The 19,653-nt window shown below is 40.5% G+C and overlaps 1 protein-coding gene and 1 long non-coding RNA gene across 5 annotated transcripts in view; one reads left to right on the forward strand and one right to left on the reverse strand.

The window, feature by feature from the left end:
* ILF3 (interleukin enhancer binding factor 3) overlaps nt 1-19,653 on the reverse strand; it is a 33,097-nt gene that overhangs the window by 9,102 nt on the left and 4,342 nt on the right. For 2 of the 4 annotated variants that reach the window (XM_072602384.1, XM_072602385.1), the window contains exons 2-19: nt 14,777-14,886; nt 14,460-14,686; nt 14,155-14,332; nt 13,232-13,379; nt 11,833-11,924; nt 11,370-11,465; nt 10,771-10,882; nt 10,246-10,343; nt 9,542-9,653; nt 9,318-9,428; nt 8,886-9,085; nt 8,478-8,648; nt 7,354-7,491; nt 6,926-7,102; nt 6,365-6,521; nt 6,082-6,135; nt 1,403-1,771; nt 63-194 (exon numbers count right to left, since the gene is read on the reverse strand). In XM_072602384.1, coding sequence (XP_072458485.1) covers nt 63-194; nt 1,403-1,771; nt 6,082-6,135; nt 6,365-6,521; nt 6,926-7,102; nt 7,354-7,491; nt 8,478-8,648; nt 8,886-9,085; nt 9,318-9,428; nt 9,542-9,653; nt 10,246-10,343; nt 10,771-10,882; nt 11,370-11,465; nt 11,833-11,924; nt 13,232-13,379; nt 14,155-14,332; nt 14,460-14,686; nt 14,777-14,779 — 2,575 coding nt within the window. In that variant the 5' untranslated portion in view covers nt 14,780-14,886. Of the gene's footprint in view, nt 1-62; nt 195-1,402; nt 1,772-4,272; nt 5,643-6,081; nt 6,136-6,364; nt 6,522-6,925; nt 7,103-7,353; nt 7,492-8,477; nt 8,649-8,885; nt 9,086-9,317; nt 9,429-9,541; nt 9,654-10,245; nt 10,344-10,770; nt 10,883-11,369; nt 11,466-11,832; nt 11,925-13,231; nt 13,380-14,154; nt 14,333-14,459; nt 14,687-14,776; nt 14,887-19,653 lie in introns of those variants that run through there. The other 2 variants (XM_072602386.1, XM_072602387.1) reach the window with 2 other exon arrangements.
* LOC140500104 (uncharacterized) lies at nt 194-1,150 on the forward strand. The gene is made up of 2 exons (XR_011965616.1): nt 194-356; nt 678-1,150. It is a non-coding gene; the product is annotated as an uncharacterized lncRNA (long non-coding RNA).

Below are 19,653 nucleotides of genomic sequence, written 5' to 3' on the forward strand. Positions count from 1 at the left end.
GCTATGACCTCTTTCCCACCACCCTTTCCAAGACCCCAGTTCCAGGTGGAACAGACACCAACCTTGTTTGCCTTGGTAGGAGGAGCCACCACCAGAGCTGCCTCCATAGCCGCCATGTGACCCTGTGTTATAGGACGATCCACCTGACCCGTAGCTGTTCCCACCACCACCTCGGCCCCCGCTGCCACTGTAATCTGGAGTGGGGGGCAGAACAAAGTACTGTTAACTTCTCCTCAACAGAACCTAGCAATGGAAGCCCCAACACCTACCAAAGAGGGCAGAGAAGTATCAGAAACAGAAAAAGCCTGGAGCTCTGCCAGCCTACACCAAGGACCAGGGTCTATACCTGCTGACAGGTATAACTACACTTCTAAAGTGGGGGAAGAGAGAGAGTAGCTGACTTTTAAGTGATACTTCGTTATAGCCACACTAAGCTGATTAAGCTGCCTATCCAATCTCCTTCAATGACATCGGTCCAGGGACCAAGCTGCTCTCTCATGGAAAAAAAAAATACCACAGATCAGTTCTGTTGAATTTCCTACTCACACCATTAACCCAAGCTTTGTTTCTGGGACAGTTCCCCTCGACAATTCCTCTCAGGTTTCCCATCCTTCTACTCCCCTCTAGTGTGGTTTCTTAAAAGGTCAGCATTTATGCCAGCCATTTCACTGTTTCAGGAAAAATCCACAGATGTTACTCCTGTACCCAGGACAACTGATCCATTCATCTAACCCCATGTAGGAGGCCAAGGAAAAAACACAATCATGGCTCAGCGATGGGGGAAGAACCCACTCAGTTCCACTAAATAAACTACTCAGGTTCAATTTGGGAAGATAATAAATCACTATGAGGAACAAGGAAGCCATATTGTTAAGGACTAATCACTATTTTGACACGTTAATTTTTTAGCCAATAGCTATAGACATATTCAGGAAAGTCATTTGTTTCAAAGCAAGGCATGACTTCAAACTAGTGAGTCAATGACACCCCTTCTCCCTCATCCCTTCCTCCCCCAAGGCCAACTCATGGGAGAGTTTCTGGATATAGAGAAGTCTGGAACTCATCTGGGATCCAGCTACATATAAGAGGGTTGAGTATAAGTAAAATAGGAAATTAGGTACTAGAGAATAAATCGAATAGATTAACAAAAGTCCTCCAAGTCTCAAGTATCCTTTTTTCTACCATCACTTTATGCCCCACCTCCATAAGTCCTTACCAGCTGTTGATCAGAGCAGTGCTGAGGCAGAGGAGGCCTGAGCTTGTAGCCCAACATGCCAACTTGCCTTCACCAGCTGACAGACTAGAAGCAACTTCAGTATTTCCATGGGGTTTGCTACCCCACCCAATGCCCTGGTTTCAATGGAGGTGCTATGAGGACATGGGTCACCCAAAGCCAACTCACTGAATTTGCTCTCGTAGTTATAGTCTGATCCACCTCCACCACCTGGGGAGTTGTAGGAATTCGAATAGGAGGAGTAGTTGCCTTGTCCATGATTATAGCCCTTTTGTTTGCCTTGGGGTGGGCCATAATTGCTGTACTGGTTTTGGCTGTATGATGACTGCTGTTGGCCTTGGTGAGACTGGTACCCTGAACCGTAAGAAGGCTTCTGCTGGCCCCCATGCTGCTGCTTCTTCCCGCCGTGCTTTGGGGGCACTGGTGAATTGTAGTTGTCGCCTTGGTAGTAGGACCCATAGCCAGAAGAGCCGCCTCCACCGCCACCCCCGCCTCCACCAGCATTCCCAGAATGCCCACCGTTGCTGTAGAACTGACCTAAATGGAAGGGATGGCATCAATTAGGGAGTGGAAAAGGGAAGGTTCCAGATTCAAGAAAGTAAAAGTAACTCATGTTAAACCCACCTCCCCTTGAGAGTACACTTGATATCTACTTCCCTTAGGATTCTTACTCCATGTATTCACAGAAGCTAAAAGTTAAGGTTTTAGGGACTTATTCTGAGGTTCAGAGAAATCAGAGCAGTCACCCATCCTGTTCAAGAAGAAAAGTGGTCTGGGTTTGCTCTCAAATCCTCTTTTCAGCTGATGTTAAGAATTAATCCTCCTTCAGGAGATGCTCAGGTTTAAGCAGGGAAAATGTTAGCTCTCGCAGTGGCTATTAATGTTTTTAAGATCATAGATGGGCTAGTTTAGCTGATGACTTATGACCATTTAACAAACCCAGACCTCCCCAAAGCTCCCAAGAAAAGCAGGGCTGAGGCAGCATGGCATGGCAGAAAGCCAGTCTGGATCTCAGGTCTTCCTGATTCCCAGACCTGCCTCTCACACACAAACACTACCTACTAACAGGGAAAGTCAATAAAACCCTTAATGCCCCCAGGCAACTGGCTAAGGACATCAAGTTTCAGATAATTTGCAAATCTGCATCAGTGAAGGGAGTTTCTAAACTGGGAGTTCCCTACACTGATGAAATTACAGTCAAACCACCTCTTCCCCCACCAGCCACACTCCCCCCCAAAAGAAAGGAAAAGAAAAGCAAGGCTGACTTTAACCCCAGGGTCCGAGGAGAAGCAGCCAGTCTGGGACTGTTATATGGAAACCTCTCTGTCCACCCCTGTACTTCACTGTGACAAGGCCAGCACAGGCCCATGCTCATCTCCCTGGAAGGACAGGCAAGTCTTCATTACAGTCACAAACCTCCTTTGACCAGGGGCAGTATCAGCAAGAAGGAATGCCTGGATTGAAGCTGCCAAATCAGACAATTATTCTGAGACTGCCTGCTGGTTAGAAGGCCCCAAATGTAGACTTGGCAAAATAAGCTGTTTCATCACAGGATCATTCCCAGTAAAATGACCGGTTACCCCTTACAAGTGGAGATGTGCCCCTCAGGCTCATCCCAGAAACCCACAGTGCAAGAGAGCTGTTGAGGCCAGAATACACATTTAGTACTACTAAGGCCAAAAGGCAAGCACTGCTTCTCTCAGATATCCCCAGGACAGGGGACCAAGGAGGTGCCCCTACCCTGACCAGGCAGGTCTTTCCAATGAGTCACTAATACCATGCTTAGGAGACAGGTTTAGAGCTCAGCTCTGGGTCACAGCCCCAGAGAGGTAGGAACATGCAGTGGGATTGCAAAGCATGGGATGGATATAGCTGCCACATTCTCAGGAACTGAAGGTGAGACTGTGACCTCCATCAGCCCCTCAAGTCTGGCTCTGGGACATAACGATCCCCTTCTTTTAACAAAATGCAACACCAAGTACCTACATAAGGTATGGTGTGAGGAGCTCTTCAGTTTAGATACCTGATGTATTTTTTCTGTGGTGTACAAAAGTAACTCAGGGCTTTATACAACCAAAGCAGGGCTCAGCTTAAAGAGACTATTCAAAGTCAGTCTCATATGTGAACCATCTTAGGCTTTTCAGTAGCAGGTATGTGAATAGGAAGAGGGGTAGGGGAGTGAGTGAGTGAGTGTGTGTGAGAGTGTGTGTGTGTGTGAGAGAGAGAGAGAGAGAGAGAGAGAGAGAGAGAGAGAGAGAGAGAGAGAGAGAGAGAGAGAGGGAGAGTGTGTGTGTGTGTGTGTGTGTGTGTGTGTGTGTGTGTGTGTAGACATGTTCATGGTTGGGTCAATTCTATTTGTGCAGAAGTCGGTCAGTTCAAGCCCCCAAACCAAAGTGACATGTAGGGGGTAAGGGGTACAGAGAATGACACTATCCAATTCTGTCCAGTAACCCCAATCAGAAAGCAGGAGCATCAAAGCTCCCCTTGAGTGGGCATGCCCATGGAGTGTGCTTTCTTTAACAAGATGGCATTGGCTTCAATAGTAGGTAACTGGAATAGAAAGGTAAGTACCAGTCCCTATGTTGCCTAGCCTGTAGCAAAGGATAGGAAGGGTGAACAATACTACCAGCACAGCTTGGCCTTCACCTTCTAATCATTAGGTATTTGTTATTACACTAAAGGAACTGAGCCTTCACCCTACCCCACCCCCCACCAACCCACTATCACTGAGTCCTGGGCAGCTTGAGGAACAATTAGACCAAGCTCATTTTCAAGTAACAAAGCCAAAACGCCAAGAAAGGAGACACATCCAACAATGCAGCAAAGCAAACATGCAATGCTCAGTGAAGAGATTGTGGAGAGATGGGGAAAGCAGAAATTTCTCCTTCAGGAAGATTACAAACAAATATTTCCATGGCCTCCCCAAATCTAGGTTTCAAGAAGGGTTTAATAACATCAGCACTAAACTTAACATACACTTGAACACCTACGTTCAGTCTCTTCCCTCAGTTAAGAACATGAATGAAGACACCAAAGTATCCAATGATTTACTTTAACATGTATTGATTTAAAAAAAAAAAAAGGGAGGGGGTGGCAGTTTTCCACCTCATTCAGGACAACATCTATTCCCTGGTATAAAAAGACATTATTCTCAAACAATAACTTTCTAAAAAAAATACATCATGCATTAAAAGTTTTAAAAAGTATTCACTGAATGTTTCAAACCTCTTGAACAAGTGGTGAGTAATCATTTTGACCAGTTTCTGTGTCTGAACAAACTCAAAATCTTGCAAGTCAATGCAAAGATGCAGGCTTTGTGCGATAAGAACCGCTGACCGAAACAAGACAGAAGAGGACCATACAAATTTAAAACATAGTATTACAGCAAGAATAAAGGGCCATACACTTACAAGTGAAAGAGAATCAAGTTGGAATGACCAAATGACTCCACATACCTCTGTATCAGAAGTCACGATAAGCTTCCAGGTCTTGGCCAAAAGTCAATTACAGCAAAAGACCCAGCAACGCAAATCCCTGCTGCTGGTCTGCTAACCAATGTCAAGTGCTTAAGGCCCTTTATACTTGATCATAAAAAAAGCCTTAAAAAATCTGAATCCATGCATTTTCAGCTGTGATCAGGACTTGCAAAATTTTACATCAACTCCTTAATGCCTGGATATTTATTGTACCAGTATTGGAAGCACAGTTACAATTCCTTTGAAAGTACACTAACTAGCTATCAGCCACAATTAATCCCATCCCTCAAGCAATAACCCACCAGTGTATTACAAAAGGATGGAGAAGTTAACTTAGCACATCTTACGATTCCACATACAATTTAACATTGTGCATGCTTAAAAAAGAGTCGGGCTGCACTAGATTCAGACACGGTGAAGTCTTTCTTATTACCATCAAAGGTATCAACCAGGTTTGGGAGTTTGTTAAAAGGTTTAAAATTCATACAAAACCTGCTGTAAATTAAGACAAAGGTAGATTAAAATGCTTCTGTATCTGTCCCTTAAATAAAGTAATGCTTTCCATAAAAAGCAAAGGTGGGCTTTTGCCTTTATGCTGAACAAAGCTGGCTCTAGAATTTTGTGCAACTTGGCACAAAAACATTCTCTGAAAATTACTTTCCGCTTATTGTGAACATCAATACGACCAAGTTCAAAGGCAAATCACAATAAAAACTGCCACTGTCTTAAGTTCTGCAGGCTAAGAGTTTCAGACAAGCTGCGGTGAAAAGCCACGGTTGAGAAACCCAGTGAAGCACAGGGACACAGCACGGACACTTTGGGTTTTGGAGTTCGAGAAAATTGGAGTAAAAAGCTGTTTTTTGTGCAATACTTTTAGATGATCTAGGAAGACCCAAAATCATGATAGCCGTAGCAGTCTGTGAAAAAGTCACCTACAAAAGGGGGAGACAGAGCAGAGAAAAAAAATTAGAATTGTTTTGAAGATGGCACAGAGCGCCACATATGAAACTCATGTTTTAGATTTCTCTGCTCCTGTAACCCCCCAATGAAGGCTTCTTCTGAATACAAATAGCTGGGCATTGTCAGGAAAGCATATTCACAAGAGTGGTGTATTGCTTCACATGGCTTAAAGCAGAGAAATTTAAAATATTTACATATTAAAAAGGAACTGTCAAGTCACATGGGTTTTGTACTTTAACGGTTAAACAATATTAATCTCTTGCTCAACCACCTGTCCCATCTGCCAAAAAAAAAAGGGCTGTGCTACTAAGTCTTAGGTACAAGTAGGCCAGGTTTCAACTGTTCTAAGGTAAGTAGTGTTTGTGGGTTTCTTTTTAATTTTAAATTGATAGAACACAAACTAACACTTACTATATCCTGCTGTTGCAGAATTGCCACCGTAGCCATAGCTTCCATAGCCAGCTCCTAGAACAAGACAAAGTAAAATTACTTCATTGTTGGTTTGGCCCTCAGTGAAGGCAACCAGGAGAGACAGCTTTTCTTCACAGCTTTCAAAGTAATCTCTGGGAAGATTTTAACAGGGGACACTGGTGACAAACATCATTTGTAGATTTTAAATTATACACATTAAACAATCTCAAATCTTACAAAACGAGTTTACAAGCAGAGAGGGGAACAAAATCTGCACTCGTACCAGCATTCATGTAGCCACCATGGTTGGCACCACCAAATCCACCTCGGCCTCTACCCCGACCTCGGATATTCCCACCTCTACCTCGACCACGAATGTTTGGGGGAGGGGGAACCTCATTGTGCATAGGGCCTCCCATTCCAAATCCTGGGTTGTGCTGCTATAAGAGAGAATTAGAAAACACAGCTTGGTTAAACTCACACAAATAATTTATGATACTTCGAACAGTAGATTACACAATATGCAACAAATTTTTCCTATATTCCCCCAGAGAAACATTAGGGCAACTTGAAATTAAGATGAAGAACTCTACAGTGTTATTTCCTGTGTGGGACAGAGGGTAAAAGAGTGAACTTGGAGTAAGGAAGTCCTGAGTTCAAAATCTTGCCTTAATGGCTGGCGGTGTGACCCCAGACAAGTCACTAAACCGAATATTCAAGCCCCCTTCACCATAAAGCAAGGATGACAGTAGTAGCAACTGCCTTGCTAGGATGCTGAAAAGACCAAATGAGAGAATAAAAATCTCCTCGCGCAGTACTGATGCTGTCCATCAAGGGTACCCACCTTTGCTGCAAACTTCGGTCCCCCTCTCACAGGTACTGGTGCTCTCTTCTTCTTATTGGGCTCCAAGGCAACAGGAGCATCAGGAAACAGCTTTTCTAACGCAGTGAGAGCAGCAAACGCCTTTGCCACCTTTTTATTTGAACCAGCTCCTTGAAATTTCTGCCCATCAACTTCAACCTGAGAGAAGACAAATGCACGGAAAGGTCATGAAATCAATATGAGCCATAAGAGAAAGCAACAACTTGTCCAGTGCCTGATCAGGAGCTAAGTCAGCTCAGGAAAAAGTCTAGTCCCCAGGATATCAAAAACATTTCAACAAGGTGAGCTGGAAAATACCAATTTTCAGGTATATATTGAGAGTTATAACTGACTCCATCCAGTTCAAATGATACAAGGACAACTTAACCTTGTTTTTAGAGAGCACTCACCTCCATGACAAAGCGTTTATCATGACTGCCCCCAGTCTCAGAGATAAGCTCATACTTGAGGCCACGCCTCTTCTCATTCAGTTCCATGACAGGATTCTTGCCATGTTTGGTCAGGATTGGACCCTGTTGTTTTACATTCTAAAAAGAAAATGCAAACCCTAATTAGAATTTCAGATACTTTCTGTGCCTAATTCTCATTTTCTAAGCAAGCAATTGGTTCCTACCCTGATGATACCCCCCAGCACAGTTATCCAGGAACTTACACTAGGCAGACAATATTTTTTAAATCTGTTAATTATTTGCATTCTCTTCCCCATTCAACACTGCTCTTCAAATAGGATATGTTAACTACATGTGATATGCCAACTACATGTGATCTGCCAACGCATCTTAGACGAATTACATTCAAGGTCACTGTCTAAGTGCTCCCATGGTCCAGGACATTAACATCACCCTGACCATTTACTTCCTGTCACCTTTTCTCCTAAGTATGGCCATAAATGAAAACGCTAAATATAAACCTAAAAGACTTCCCTAAAACTAGCCAAAAAACAGTACTTTAAATGTTACACAGTGGTTTTCTCACAATAACCCTGTAAAAGAAATGATGTATAATCCCCATTTTATTACTAACAATATTATCAAGTATTGCCAATATTACTATCCCCATTTCCAAGATGAGGAAAAAGGCTTAAGTGACTTGGCCCAGATTACAGAGTGACAAGGTACAAGACCTAGGACTCCAAACTAGGTGTTTCCCAACTCCACACCTAGACAGGGTTCTTCCTTATACCAAGCTCACCAAGTCCAAGTGAGTGGTGGCCTTGTTGTACACAGGGAAACACAGCCAATCAGGTGTTCTGCTGACCCCTCAGTCACTATAAGCTGTATGGGCCGTGTGCTTGTCCAGGGCACTGAGTCAGGGCAGACTTTTCCAGATATGGGACCAAAGGGGAATAGCAGATCAAGAGCATCTAACAGTAGAACACGGCTTTTAAGTATTCAACTTCCTAAGGAAAAGCCTATATAGAAAGAGCTGTTCCTGCCTCTTGGCTGACAAGTCAACGAAAAGGCAGGCAAGGAGCTCCACAGCTTTCATGGCCAAAGCCCCTCCAGGCACTCACCTCCGATGTCTGGTCTGGAGAAGGAAAAGCAGCACTAGGGGTAGCAACAGTTTCCACTACAGGTGGAGGAGCAACAACCACAGGTTTCTGTTCTGTTTCCTCAGCAGAGTCCTCCCCTTTATTTGATTCTTTACCTTCTGCTCCTGTAGGCAGACCCATGTCCTGTAACACCTGTAGAGGAAAGAAAAAGCCCCCCAAGAGCTGTCAATAAATGTTCCTACTAGAAGCAGTCTTTGTTCCTGTATTCAAAAACCACACACATTTCAGTGCTATTTAGGCTTTTCAAAGCTCATGTTTTTCATACTTGGCAAATAGTGTCAATAGTTCAAGCAGAGCTGAACATGGACTGGACTTGATTTGCTATGATGTCAATAAAATCAGAAACTGCAGATTACGGGCCATGCTTACCTTTACAGCCACATGCAACTTGGCAGTCTTTTTGGATGGTCCAGAAGCCTCAAATGAACTTCCATCCACTTCAACAGACATAGTAAAGATGGGAGCATGCACTGGGCCAGTTTGGGAGACCAGTTTATACTGCAGCCCAGGTTTCAGTTGATTCAATCTCATCAGTGCATTCATAGCTTGTGGGGGTTCTGTCTTCTCCTCTAAACAGGAACACAGACATTTTTCTTTTTAGGAATCTAACAGGTCAGCTTATTTACCAACTGACCTAACAGCATCTGTACCATTTTCTAAATTAGGAAAAAACCATTCTTAGTTCTATTCATTACTACAGAATACATAATCATGCTTTTTCAATTACATGTTCCCAGAGAAACTGAAATGTTCAACTTTCTTATTTATTTCTAACTGCTCCATCTGACAGGCGTTCAATACCTTTTTTCTGAATCTTCTTTTTCTTCTTGCTAGGAGATTTTTCTTCTCCATCCTCCTCCATTGGACGTTTCATTGGGGTAATGGCATAGGTGGTACTAGGAGGGATCTGGACTATAAGAGCAAATAACAGAAAAAGATGAACGTTGAAAACCAAGATTGAGAAGCGAGCTGTTAGCAAGATGACAATTCAAGTCAAACACTGGAATTTAGGGTTGGATACTTACTAGTATAGTCAACCGGGTTTTCATTCTTTGGTTTCTTGGGCATCTTAGAAGGGAGAGGGTCCATACCAAGGACTTTGTGAAGCTGGCCAAAAGCAGCAAGTCGAAGAGCATGCTAAAATGGGAAGAGGAGTTTTACTTGTCTACCCTATATTGACTGCAATTATGGTGTGTGCTCACTACTACTCATGAGGGGTCTCTGACCCTCCCAACCCCAAAAGTTGGGTGTCAATGCTGACTTCTCCCCTACAACAGCAAGGTGGCCCCCAACAAGCCTGGATCCAGTCCTGACTGTTAGGACCCCCAACCTTGCTGTGGTGGAAGACTAGCCTATGACCATCCCCCTTGCCCTCTCATTAGTACAGGGGTTCCCAATCTAGGGCCCATGCGCCATACGAAGCTATGTTATGTCTATGCAGGGAAACAAGCCCTATTAGCAGCAACGATAACTGAAAAACTTCCCCCTTGACCTCGGTGTCCAAAATAGCACTCGAGCATAATTGGGGATAGAAAACCACAACGTATGGCACCATGGGGAAAAAGAAAACCAGATTGGGGTCCCCTGTATTAGTATAGGATCCATTTACCTTTGGTCCCATGTCTGACTAAGTTTCAAAGAGCTACACTAAAAATACCCAGTAACAGAACTGGAGGCCAGTTATTAAAGACTGGGTAAGGGTTCACATTTGTAATGGAGATAACTATACCTGAGCACTCTGTGTGATATCTTCCCGTTGCTGTCTGTCTAGATGCCCAATAGCATCAGTGGCTTCTTTTTCACAAGGGTCATAAATGCCAGAACCATCTGAAGGCAGGAAACAAGGAAGATATGCAGAGGATTATCTTTTAGCGTCTCTGAAGAGGTTGTGTTGGTAGAGGGAATCAGGTGCTTCCCCTCCCGCCCCATCCACACCCAGCTCTGGAAACACACTGAGCGAGGTGACCCACTCAGCGTCCAGCCCTTTTAAGAAATAATCCACATGTATTTCAGAGCATGTAAGTCGCATGGGAGTGGGTCACCACTGCCCTTGAATCGGTCCGCTAAAGCACTGATTTCACAGCTGCGGATTCCGGCACAGGGCTGGATATGATGGTGCAAGAGGGTAGTCACATGCTTATACCCTAAATAGTGGACAAGGTACTGTTGCCCTAACCCAGTCAATGCACCACTGAGGAACAAGCTTAGTCCCTTTCCTTTCCCTGCAAGTTTTAAAGCTGAGAAGTCACCCAACCTGGCATAACGATTCCAGATGCCAGGCACTCCAACACTCTTCTGAGGGCCTCGCCAGCTCCCATTGGTCGATTTGCTGTTCCAATTGACTTCTCACAGAGAAGCTCCAGGGGCTAAAAAAATAATAGAAATTCTTTTAAAAAAATGATAAAGGAACAAAAAGTGCCAAAGACTCCTAACAAATTATTTTCCTGAATATATGTGTGTCTGCCTGTGACAAACTCCATGAGAGGGCTTCTGCATGCTCAACAATTCTTCCTAAAACAAAGGATTTGGGCTCATCTAAAAGTAAATCTTTAGTTTTCTACATCAAAGCCCTCTAGCTGATTGAATTAAACTCAACAAATATTAATTAGAAAACTACTGTTTTCAAGTGCTGTTCTGGGTAGGGGGAGATATGAAGTTTAGGTAAATATACACAGGTTGTGAAATCATCCATAGCAAAATAATAAAATCTCACTTTAATTTCCCAAAATGACAATTTCTGTGAAGCTGGAAATGGTTTCAGGTTACAAGAAGTTTTTTGCCATTCACACAGAAAAATCATACAAAGAAAGCACATATAAAACTGTAGAAATGGCCATCAAAAGGTACCCTTACCCATCCTCTAAGGGGAGCCCAAGTAGGAACACGGGTGCATAGGTCTCTCAGAACCCTGATGACTATGACACACGACTTCAGCCCATTAGCTCTGGCCTAGAGTAATAAAGCACAGGTACTTTAAACCAAAGCACCCCCATACACCAAAGGCAAAGAATGTCTTGCGGTGCTACTTTGTCAAGGGTAAACAATGTAGAGTCACAGCATTAAAGTTTATAGTTGAGTCATTACAATGTAGAAAAGCAACATTACTCTTAACACAAAGCAGCAACTATGCCTCTACTCCATTACAAGTCCCCTTTTGGGATGTTCAATTCATTCAGGTGCTCCTTTAGCTACTGTACTCAACAGGCGCTAAATTCAGCACAGCTGTCATCCCATGTTAAGTACTTTAATATAAAGTTAGCCAGTTAAAGTTTATGAATTTGCTACTTAAAGACAAATATAAGAACAAGATGCAAACCTGGAACCACTTGGCGTGTCGGAGTGACGCCAAGGCAGCAAGGCATTTCTGCCTGTCCAGAACGTCCGGGGGGTCGTTGACTGATAGCGTTTCTATTCATGGATGGAATAAGAAGACAAGGTACAGTTTGACCAAGGGGTTTCTGTCAGGTGGAAAGGGGATGTGGCAGCTTCCTAAAGGGCAGCTGAGGCTCCCAAAAGATGTTGATCTCTACCCTTTACCAGGGAAGGAGACCCTAGAGCGTACTTGACTCTTCCCTAAGAGGAAAACTTAAAAACTGCAAAAAGGGAAGTTATTGCAAAAGGAAAAGTCCTATTTAAAGGGAAGTTTTATAAATTCTATCCTTTCTTTACATGTTATTACTTTCTGGGTTTTTTCCCCAAAACTACCTGATCTACAAACCTATAATAACTAAGAAAAAGGGGGTGTTAAAATAAAATCCTTCTCTGCTTTCAATGTCATTTTAAAGTTTCTAGAGCGAAGGGAACCACTTCCGCCCACAAGGCTTGACTGCCTTGGCCCCAGCCTGTGACAGAGAGAGTCCTGTTGGTCAAAGGTCCAGCGTCCCTAAAGTCGACAAACTAGAAGGCTTGGTAGACGAAGTCAGATATCAGAACCAAAGGCAATCAACAGATCACAGAAAAAAAAGCATCTTCAGACTGTGCTGCAGCAAAATTGAAGTCCATTTTTTTTCTTTTAATCTGTAGATTAGGGTTTTAGAAAAGGCTAGTTCAAAATCTTTATTTTGAAAACTTATGAGCATTTGTGTGATGTTTATGATACAGAATTTATTCATTCATTGGAGGAGTAAAACACAAAAAATTTGCAAATGATCAGACATTAAGTCATCTTATAATTTCAAAAACATTAGATGAAAGTCTAACTTTATCCAAAACTCCACATCACACCTTTAGGAATTTTGTCAAGTCCAACCACTAAAAATGGCCAGATGAAGAGACCAAATGAAGCACCTGTCATTTTTGCAGCAACACAAACTGTTTGCATATCTCCAACTTCATGAACATGCAGAATTCATTCAGTAGTCTTCAACAATTTTAAACGTTTTAAAGTTACCATGTTTTCACAGTTTCAAAGGGCCACATAATGGATTGACACAAAAACAATTTCACAACATATACATGAACACACTAACGGCCCCAAATGAAAATGGTGAAGTCCCAAATGAAAAGTGCTACTCAATTTTAGCACAACCATTGTCAATCCCCTTAAGTTTCACAAAGGTGAACACAAGATTTGATCTTTAAGACAAGGTGATGACATCTACTTAGGCATAATTTGACCAATACAATCTAAAACTGAATAGCACATTTAAATAGTGAGTTAACACCAATATTTTCAAGTTTTCAGATGACTGCTGACTATATTCAGCCTTCCATACCTCCAGCTAAAAGTTTTTCCATTTCTTCCCTGACAACAGGTGATGTCAAATGAATGGTCAAGGACAATGGAGGCTCTTTTGTATTTTTTATTACAATTGCTGCTTCACCAATGGATTGGATTATTTCGTATTTGTCTTCTGTAATAGCCTGCAATAAAAAATTGTAAAAAAAATAATCAAAACACCTTTTTACCTTAGATTGTAATTAGTATACCAACCTAGAACCCTATAGCAAGAGGGAGACAATTATTTAGGGTTTGTTTATTGACTTTGGCATCTGAAGGCTATTTAATGGACTCCCCCTCATAAATGCCCATATGGTCATTTCAAAGTTGAGAAAGATGGTGGCTTCCTTAAAGAAAATCTCATTCACATAAAAACCTGAACTAAAAAAAAAAAAAGACAAGCTAAGAGATGCTAAATCTTGTGCTTTACAAAAGCATTTAATAGAGGAACAAAAAGTACAGTTTGAGTTCACTTAAATACACACACACACCAATTTACGTGCAACTTTCTAGGAACATATCTACTATGTGAAGAAACACAGAGTAGTAGAAGCTAAATTGTATTTTTCAGATTATCTGAACTTCAATTATGCTCTCTGTGTCCTAGCAAGTCCTCTCAGAGGAAACAAAAATCTGGATTTTACTAATTCAGTTATCAAGCAAACGAGTCCTGTTTTGGGCACTATTACAGATATGACTCATTGCTTAATAGGTTTACAACAAAGTATAAAACATTAATAATTAAAAGACCAGGCTAATGCCATATAGATGAAAATATTCAGTTTAATACATATAAAATATGGCCCTAAAATGAGGATAGTAATTTGTAAAATTTTACAAAACAGTTCCCAAAAATGATCCTTGGTCTGTGCTAGAAGTTAGCGGGCATAACTACTGCCTGCCAAGAGCCATACTCACAGCAAGCTGGACTCCCAGGTTGTCCGCCACTTTGTCCAAAAGGGCAGTTGTGGGTTTCTCCTTACACAAAAGGACTAATTCCAGATCCAAATCCCCCTTGAGCAGGAGACCCTTTGCTACCAAGCCAACCCGCATCACACCTCGCAGAGTCCTGGTCAAGTGCTCCGTCTTCTGTTCCCTGAGAAACAAACCAATAAATGTTATGAAGATAGACTCAGTTTGGTCAGGAACCCAATCATCCCACTGCCAATTGGCCATTTTTTTTTTTAAAAGAGATGCTTACACTATTGGTGCCAAAAACTTACCCCCCTTCTTTGTTTTCTTCTTCAGGTACCACATCCATAGCCTCAGGTTCAGGCTGCTCCCCACTGACTTTTTCCTGTTCATCTATCCAATCAGACACAGCTTTAAGTGCTCGTTCTGTATGGGATACCATGTTCTGAACAGCTTCCAATTCCTCCTGAGTTGGATAAACAGCAGAGTGCTTTGCCATCACATGGCGGTCATCATTCACAAAAATTCGCATTGGCCGCTGGAAAATAGATAATTCGGAGTTACAGATCTTAAAAAGAGAAATAATATTACCATACACATGCAAGAGCTAAGAATATTAGCATCTTACCATTTTTTATTTCTTGGAATTTCTTTTGTAGTGTCTGAGAATTAAATTTCTGCTAATTTTTCAAATTGTATGACAGTTGTCCTTGGATGTATCAATTCTGTCACTTTTATCTAAAAAACCAGAAAAGGTATTTAGTTCCAAATGGTTCAGACCAGTAAACTGTAGTTTTAGTATTTACTAAATATGTATTTACTAAAATGCATGGATAAGGAAAGCTGATACTAATACTGATGAAGCCAGAGCACGCAGTAGGACAGCACTTTATTGTGTTTTCAAACAATTCACTGAGGAGTTAAGAATTTCAAAAACCAAGTATAAATTGCCTTCAAGTGATACCACTAGAATGATGTTGAAGATACTATATAGATGAAAGGGATATGGCAAAGCAGTGGTTTAGGGACTTGGTGTGAGAATTAGAACATCAATGGAGAGATTCTTAACTTGAGGGAGGAACACATCTTCTCAAAATAACATGTCAAATACGTTAAGATATGACATCATCAATCAAGACAAGTCTTCAGATCTCAGCTTTCTATCATTTACAACAACTTAAATACAAACACAGTTAAGATTACAATGTAGTCAGTACAACCCAATTATAATCTACAAATTCCTATTCCATTCAAACAATCCAGTCTGCACAAGAATAATTTTCCAATGAAGAAAACAGAACAATTGATGAATACAATAAACTCCTGACAAATCACTCATTCTGTATGCATAACTGCTGACTCTTACACTTTACAATATGAGCGTCAAGATGCTAGGCCAACAGCATAGGGGATGGTACTTATATACACAGTTCTGCTGGAGGAATTAACATCATCCCACAAGGTGTTTGGACTACCTAACAGTTCTAATTAGAAATTCAAAGGCTTTACATTTATATAGATGTGCAAGAGAATTTACTTCAGGAATCTACAGAAAATTACATGTTTAGTAAGTTCAAAAGTCCTGAAGTCATGACATGAATGTGAAGATCATCAGATGCCACAATCAGTCAATAAAACAGCTCAGGTTTCTAACTATTTCAATAGGAATATTTTAAGGAATAATGGCTAGTCAGATGCTAAGTTTAAAAATCATAGGGTATTTGCATAATAAATCATACATATGACCTGATCTGGGATAGTTTCTACTAAAGGGGTTAGTCATAAGCTTAGACCACAATATAAAGGTTATCATATAAAGGCTGAATCACAGATGCAAATAATGGACCTTGATGTTCACAAACCAAATAAAAGTAAAAATTTCCAACCAAAACACCTTGCAACATCACCAATGCTTCTTTATGTGGCCCAATCTCCCAAACAGAAAAAACTGATTAACTCTTTTCATTTCAAACTCTGATTTTATAAAACAAGAAGAGTTACATCAAACCCTTTTCATCAATAATGAACTTGCTTATATTATTTGGGCTAAAATCTGTTTATATCCAACACTTTTTTTAAAATCTAGAAATACTCAGGTATGACAATATGTGTGAAATAAACATGACTGGCACCTAAATGTCATGTTGGTAGTTCTGCTCCAACCATTCTGAAAAGTAATTTGGAATTATGCTAAGAGAATCTCAAACCCTCATCCTCTCTAACCCAGAGTTCCCACTGCTTGGCACATAACCCCAAAGAGATCGAAGACAGAAAAGCTCCACACACGTCAAAATATTTATATCAGCATTTTTTGTAGTAGCAAAGAATTGGAAACAAAGTAGATGCCCATCAACTGACAAATGGCTAAACAAATTGTGATACATGAATGTAATGGAATATTACTGCACCATGGGAAACAAAGAATATGAAGAATATATAGAAACCTGAAAAGACATATGAATTGATGCAGAGGAAAGGAAGAAACAGGAAAACATACAAAATGAAAATAAAGTAAATGTAAAGAGTAACATTTTTAAAAAACAAGCACTATATAACTATAATGACCAAGCTTAGGTCAAAAAAGAAAAATAAAATGAATGCCTCTCCTTTCTTTGCAAAGTCAGAGGCCTATAGGTGCAGAATATTGTACATGTTGTCAGACTCAAATGATGCACTGGTTAGTTTGCTGAACTGTGTTTTTTCCCTTTTTTCTTCTTTGTTATGAGATAGCTCTCTAGCTAAGAGAGGGAAGAGGGACATATTTGGAAATGAAAATGATATTGTATCAAAATTATGATGACCAAGTTTGGCCCTGAGAAGAATACATGATGATGGAGAGCTGGTCTTAAGAGTGAGGAAGACCTGAATTCAAGTCCCACCTGTAACACAACTGGCTGGCTATGTTACTCTAAACAAGCCACTTCACCTGCATCCCAGGAAACTCACTAAGGCTATATTGCCAATATAAAGTAGATCTGCACTGGCAGAGGGGTTCTTCTCTGGGAGCTCCTCAATCAATGATAGCTATCACAGGCCTGGCTATCAAAAGGGGTGGGGGGAGCAGGGAAAGAATCCACCTCTCTTCCTAATTTGCAAAGGTGAGGAACTACGGATGTAGAATACTGCATATACCAACAGACTATCTGACGTGTTTTGTTTTGCTAAGCTGGTTTTTTTCCCTCCTTGTTTTTTGGTCTTTCCTTGAAGGGATAGCTTTCTCACAGAGTGAAAGGACTATATGAAGAAACAAAGGTAATATGAAATAAAATATATCAATAACTTAAAAATAAAAGAAAGAAAAAGTACCAACCATGAGTTACCAGAGTACTGAGTCTAAGAAATAAAAAGCAGGATGCTTTAACTTACTGTTTTCTTATTACTGCCTCCAAGACAATAATATCAATGAAGGAAATCAAGTAGGATGTTAAAAACCTTTAATGTGTTTCAGTTTTTCCTCTAGCATCGGGCCACAGTGCAATTATATGGCAATAAATGATGGATGTTTTTATGGATAAAATTAAGGAATAATTATCAGAGTATCTTAAAAAGCTAGAGTCAAATCCCTTTATAGCCTAACAAACTGATATGCTGTTATTTATCTCATATATAGAATCTAAACCAACCTTAAAAATCTCTTGGTCATGAATAATTGTGGAATATATCTCACAAACTCCACTCTATTATAAAATCTATTCTTTGTAAAAGGCAATACCTTTCCAAGAAGGTTTTTAAGTGGTGCACATGATTTCTGGCACACAGCACCTAAAACTTCAACACTTAACTGTCTTTATGATTCTAATTTTATAAAGAAATAACTGACTGAAGCTGTGAAACACAACTAAACCACGTGTAGCAGAATTAACCCAGTTCTGCTTAAACTCTTGCTCTGATCAAGGCATTGCTTTCTCCTTTATTCAGTTGTGAGGAAGCATGCACACAGATGGATTCCTCATGCCCTAAGAAACTCCTCTCTTAAGCTGCACAAGGCTGAACATTTTAAAAACCTTTGAGAACGTTAAAAAAAAAAATCTTGTGGGGGAGGTAGAGTTGGAAGATAAATGACGTTACCAACTTGAGAAATAAATGAGGTATATAAAGAAAGTAGAGCTAGTGGGGCTTGGAATATTTTAAGGGAAAAGGTAAAATATTAACAGATAATTGATTATAGCAAGTAAAGTATGCATTTCATATAACTATATATGCACTGTTATATATTTCATATAACAATATGCATTGTTCTCCCTAAAGCTGTTAGGTTTTCCATGGGAAAGTGTTTTCCCACAGTCCTTCAAGATAGTAGTATCTATTTTACCCATAGATCTTTGTTAATGGAAAGCTTCTGGAGGCTAACAAAAATGGTAGGCCTAGATTCTAGTAGGCCTAGAATCCTAATTCCATGCATGTGACAAAAAAACAAGCAAACCTGATGCTGTATCTTATTAAAGCCTTATATTCCGTTTCTAAATATTCAAATTAGAGGAAAAGCATCCTAACAAGAAAAAAGTTCTACACTAAGGTATTTTAATGATTGAGGGATCAAGTTCTTTTCCCCCAGATCATTAGTCTATTTCATTTGCCCTGAAGAGAATACCTACAGTATGCATAATACAAAGAAAACATTTAAACTGCCATCTGACAACCTCTCTCTAATTACTATGAAATTCTTTCAACTTGACTTAAAAAGAGGAGATTGCTGGTTCTTCAAATGAAATGTGTTCCCGTATTGTCACTTCAGAAATCTCCTATACTGACCCTGCCCTGCACATCAGCCAAGGCCACCTGAGAACATTCAAAATAAAAATCAGTTTAAGGTGTAATAGTGAGTAAAAAGCACATTGGACTTGAGATCAGGAAAAGAACTAGATTAGCATTATCACGGCTCCAACACTTAATAAATGTGTGACCCTAGGCAAGTCCTCCAAACCTGCTTCTTCATCTACAAAATGAAAATAACTTGTTTTCAAAGTTATACTACCTTCCTAACATCATTGCAAGGAGTATTTTTTAAACCATAAAGCTATACAAATGCAAACTGTTATAATATTTAGTAAAAATCTGGTTATATTTAATGTCATCTTCTTATGCTTCACTATGGTAAGGGGATGATCCTAGGTGGTTAAGGTCTGGGATGGAAGGAGGGAGTTTTGACCCTAGATTCTTGAACCTTGTATCATCTGAGCAAAATCTCTGCTAATTTCTACACCAAATTGGAAAGGTTTCAGGTAAGGGGTTAAGTAATGGCTTGAGCGTAGGCTGTCCAAGGACCAGCTTAGTTAAATTTCGATAAACTCACAAACTGGATGAAGGGCGATCATTTCTTCCCCCATAGCAACTCTTAAACATGCTTCTACCAATACTAACTCTAGTTAGGATAGCACTATACATCAATGACTAGAATTTTCACACTAATAAAATAATGGATCAATCAAGTATTAATAAGGACCTCGGAGTCAATACAAATCCCAGAGGGAATACATTTCAACTCAATTGGCACTAAAACCTGAA

Source organism: Notamacropus eugenii, chromosome 4 (genome assembly GCF_028372415.1).
Source record: "Notamacropus eugenii isolate mMacEug1 chromosome 4, mMacEug1.pri_v2, whole genome shotgun sequence".
Taxonomy (NCBI): domain Eukaryota; kingdom Metazoa; phylum Chordata; class Mammalia; order Diprotodontia; family Macropodidae; genus Notamacropus; species Notamacropus eugenii.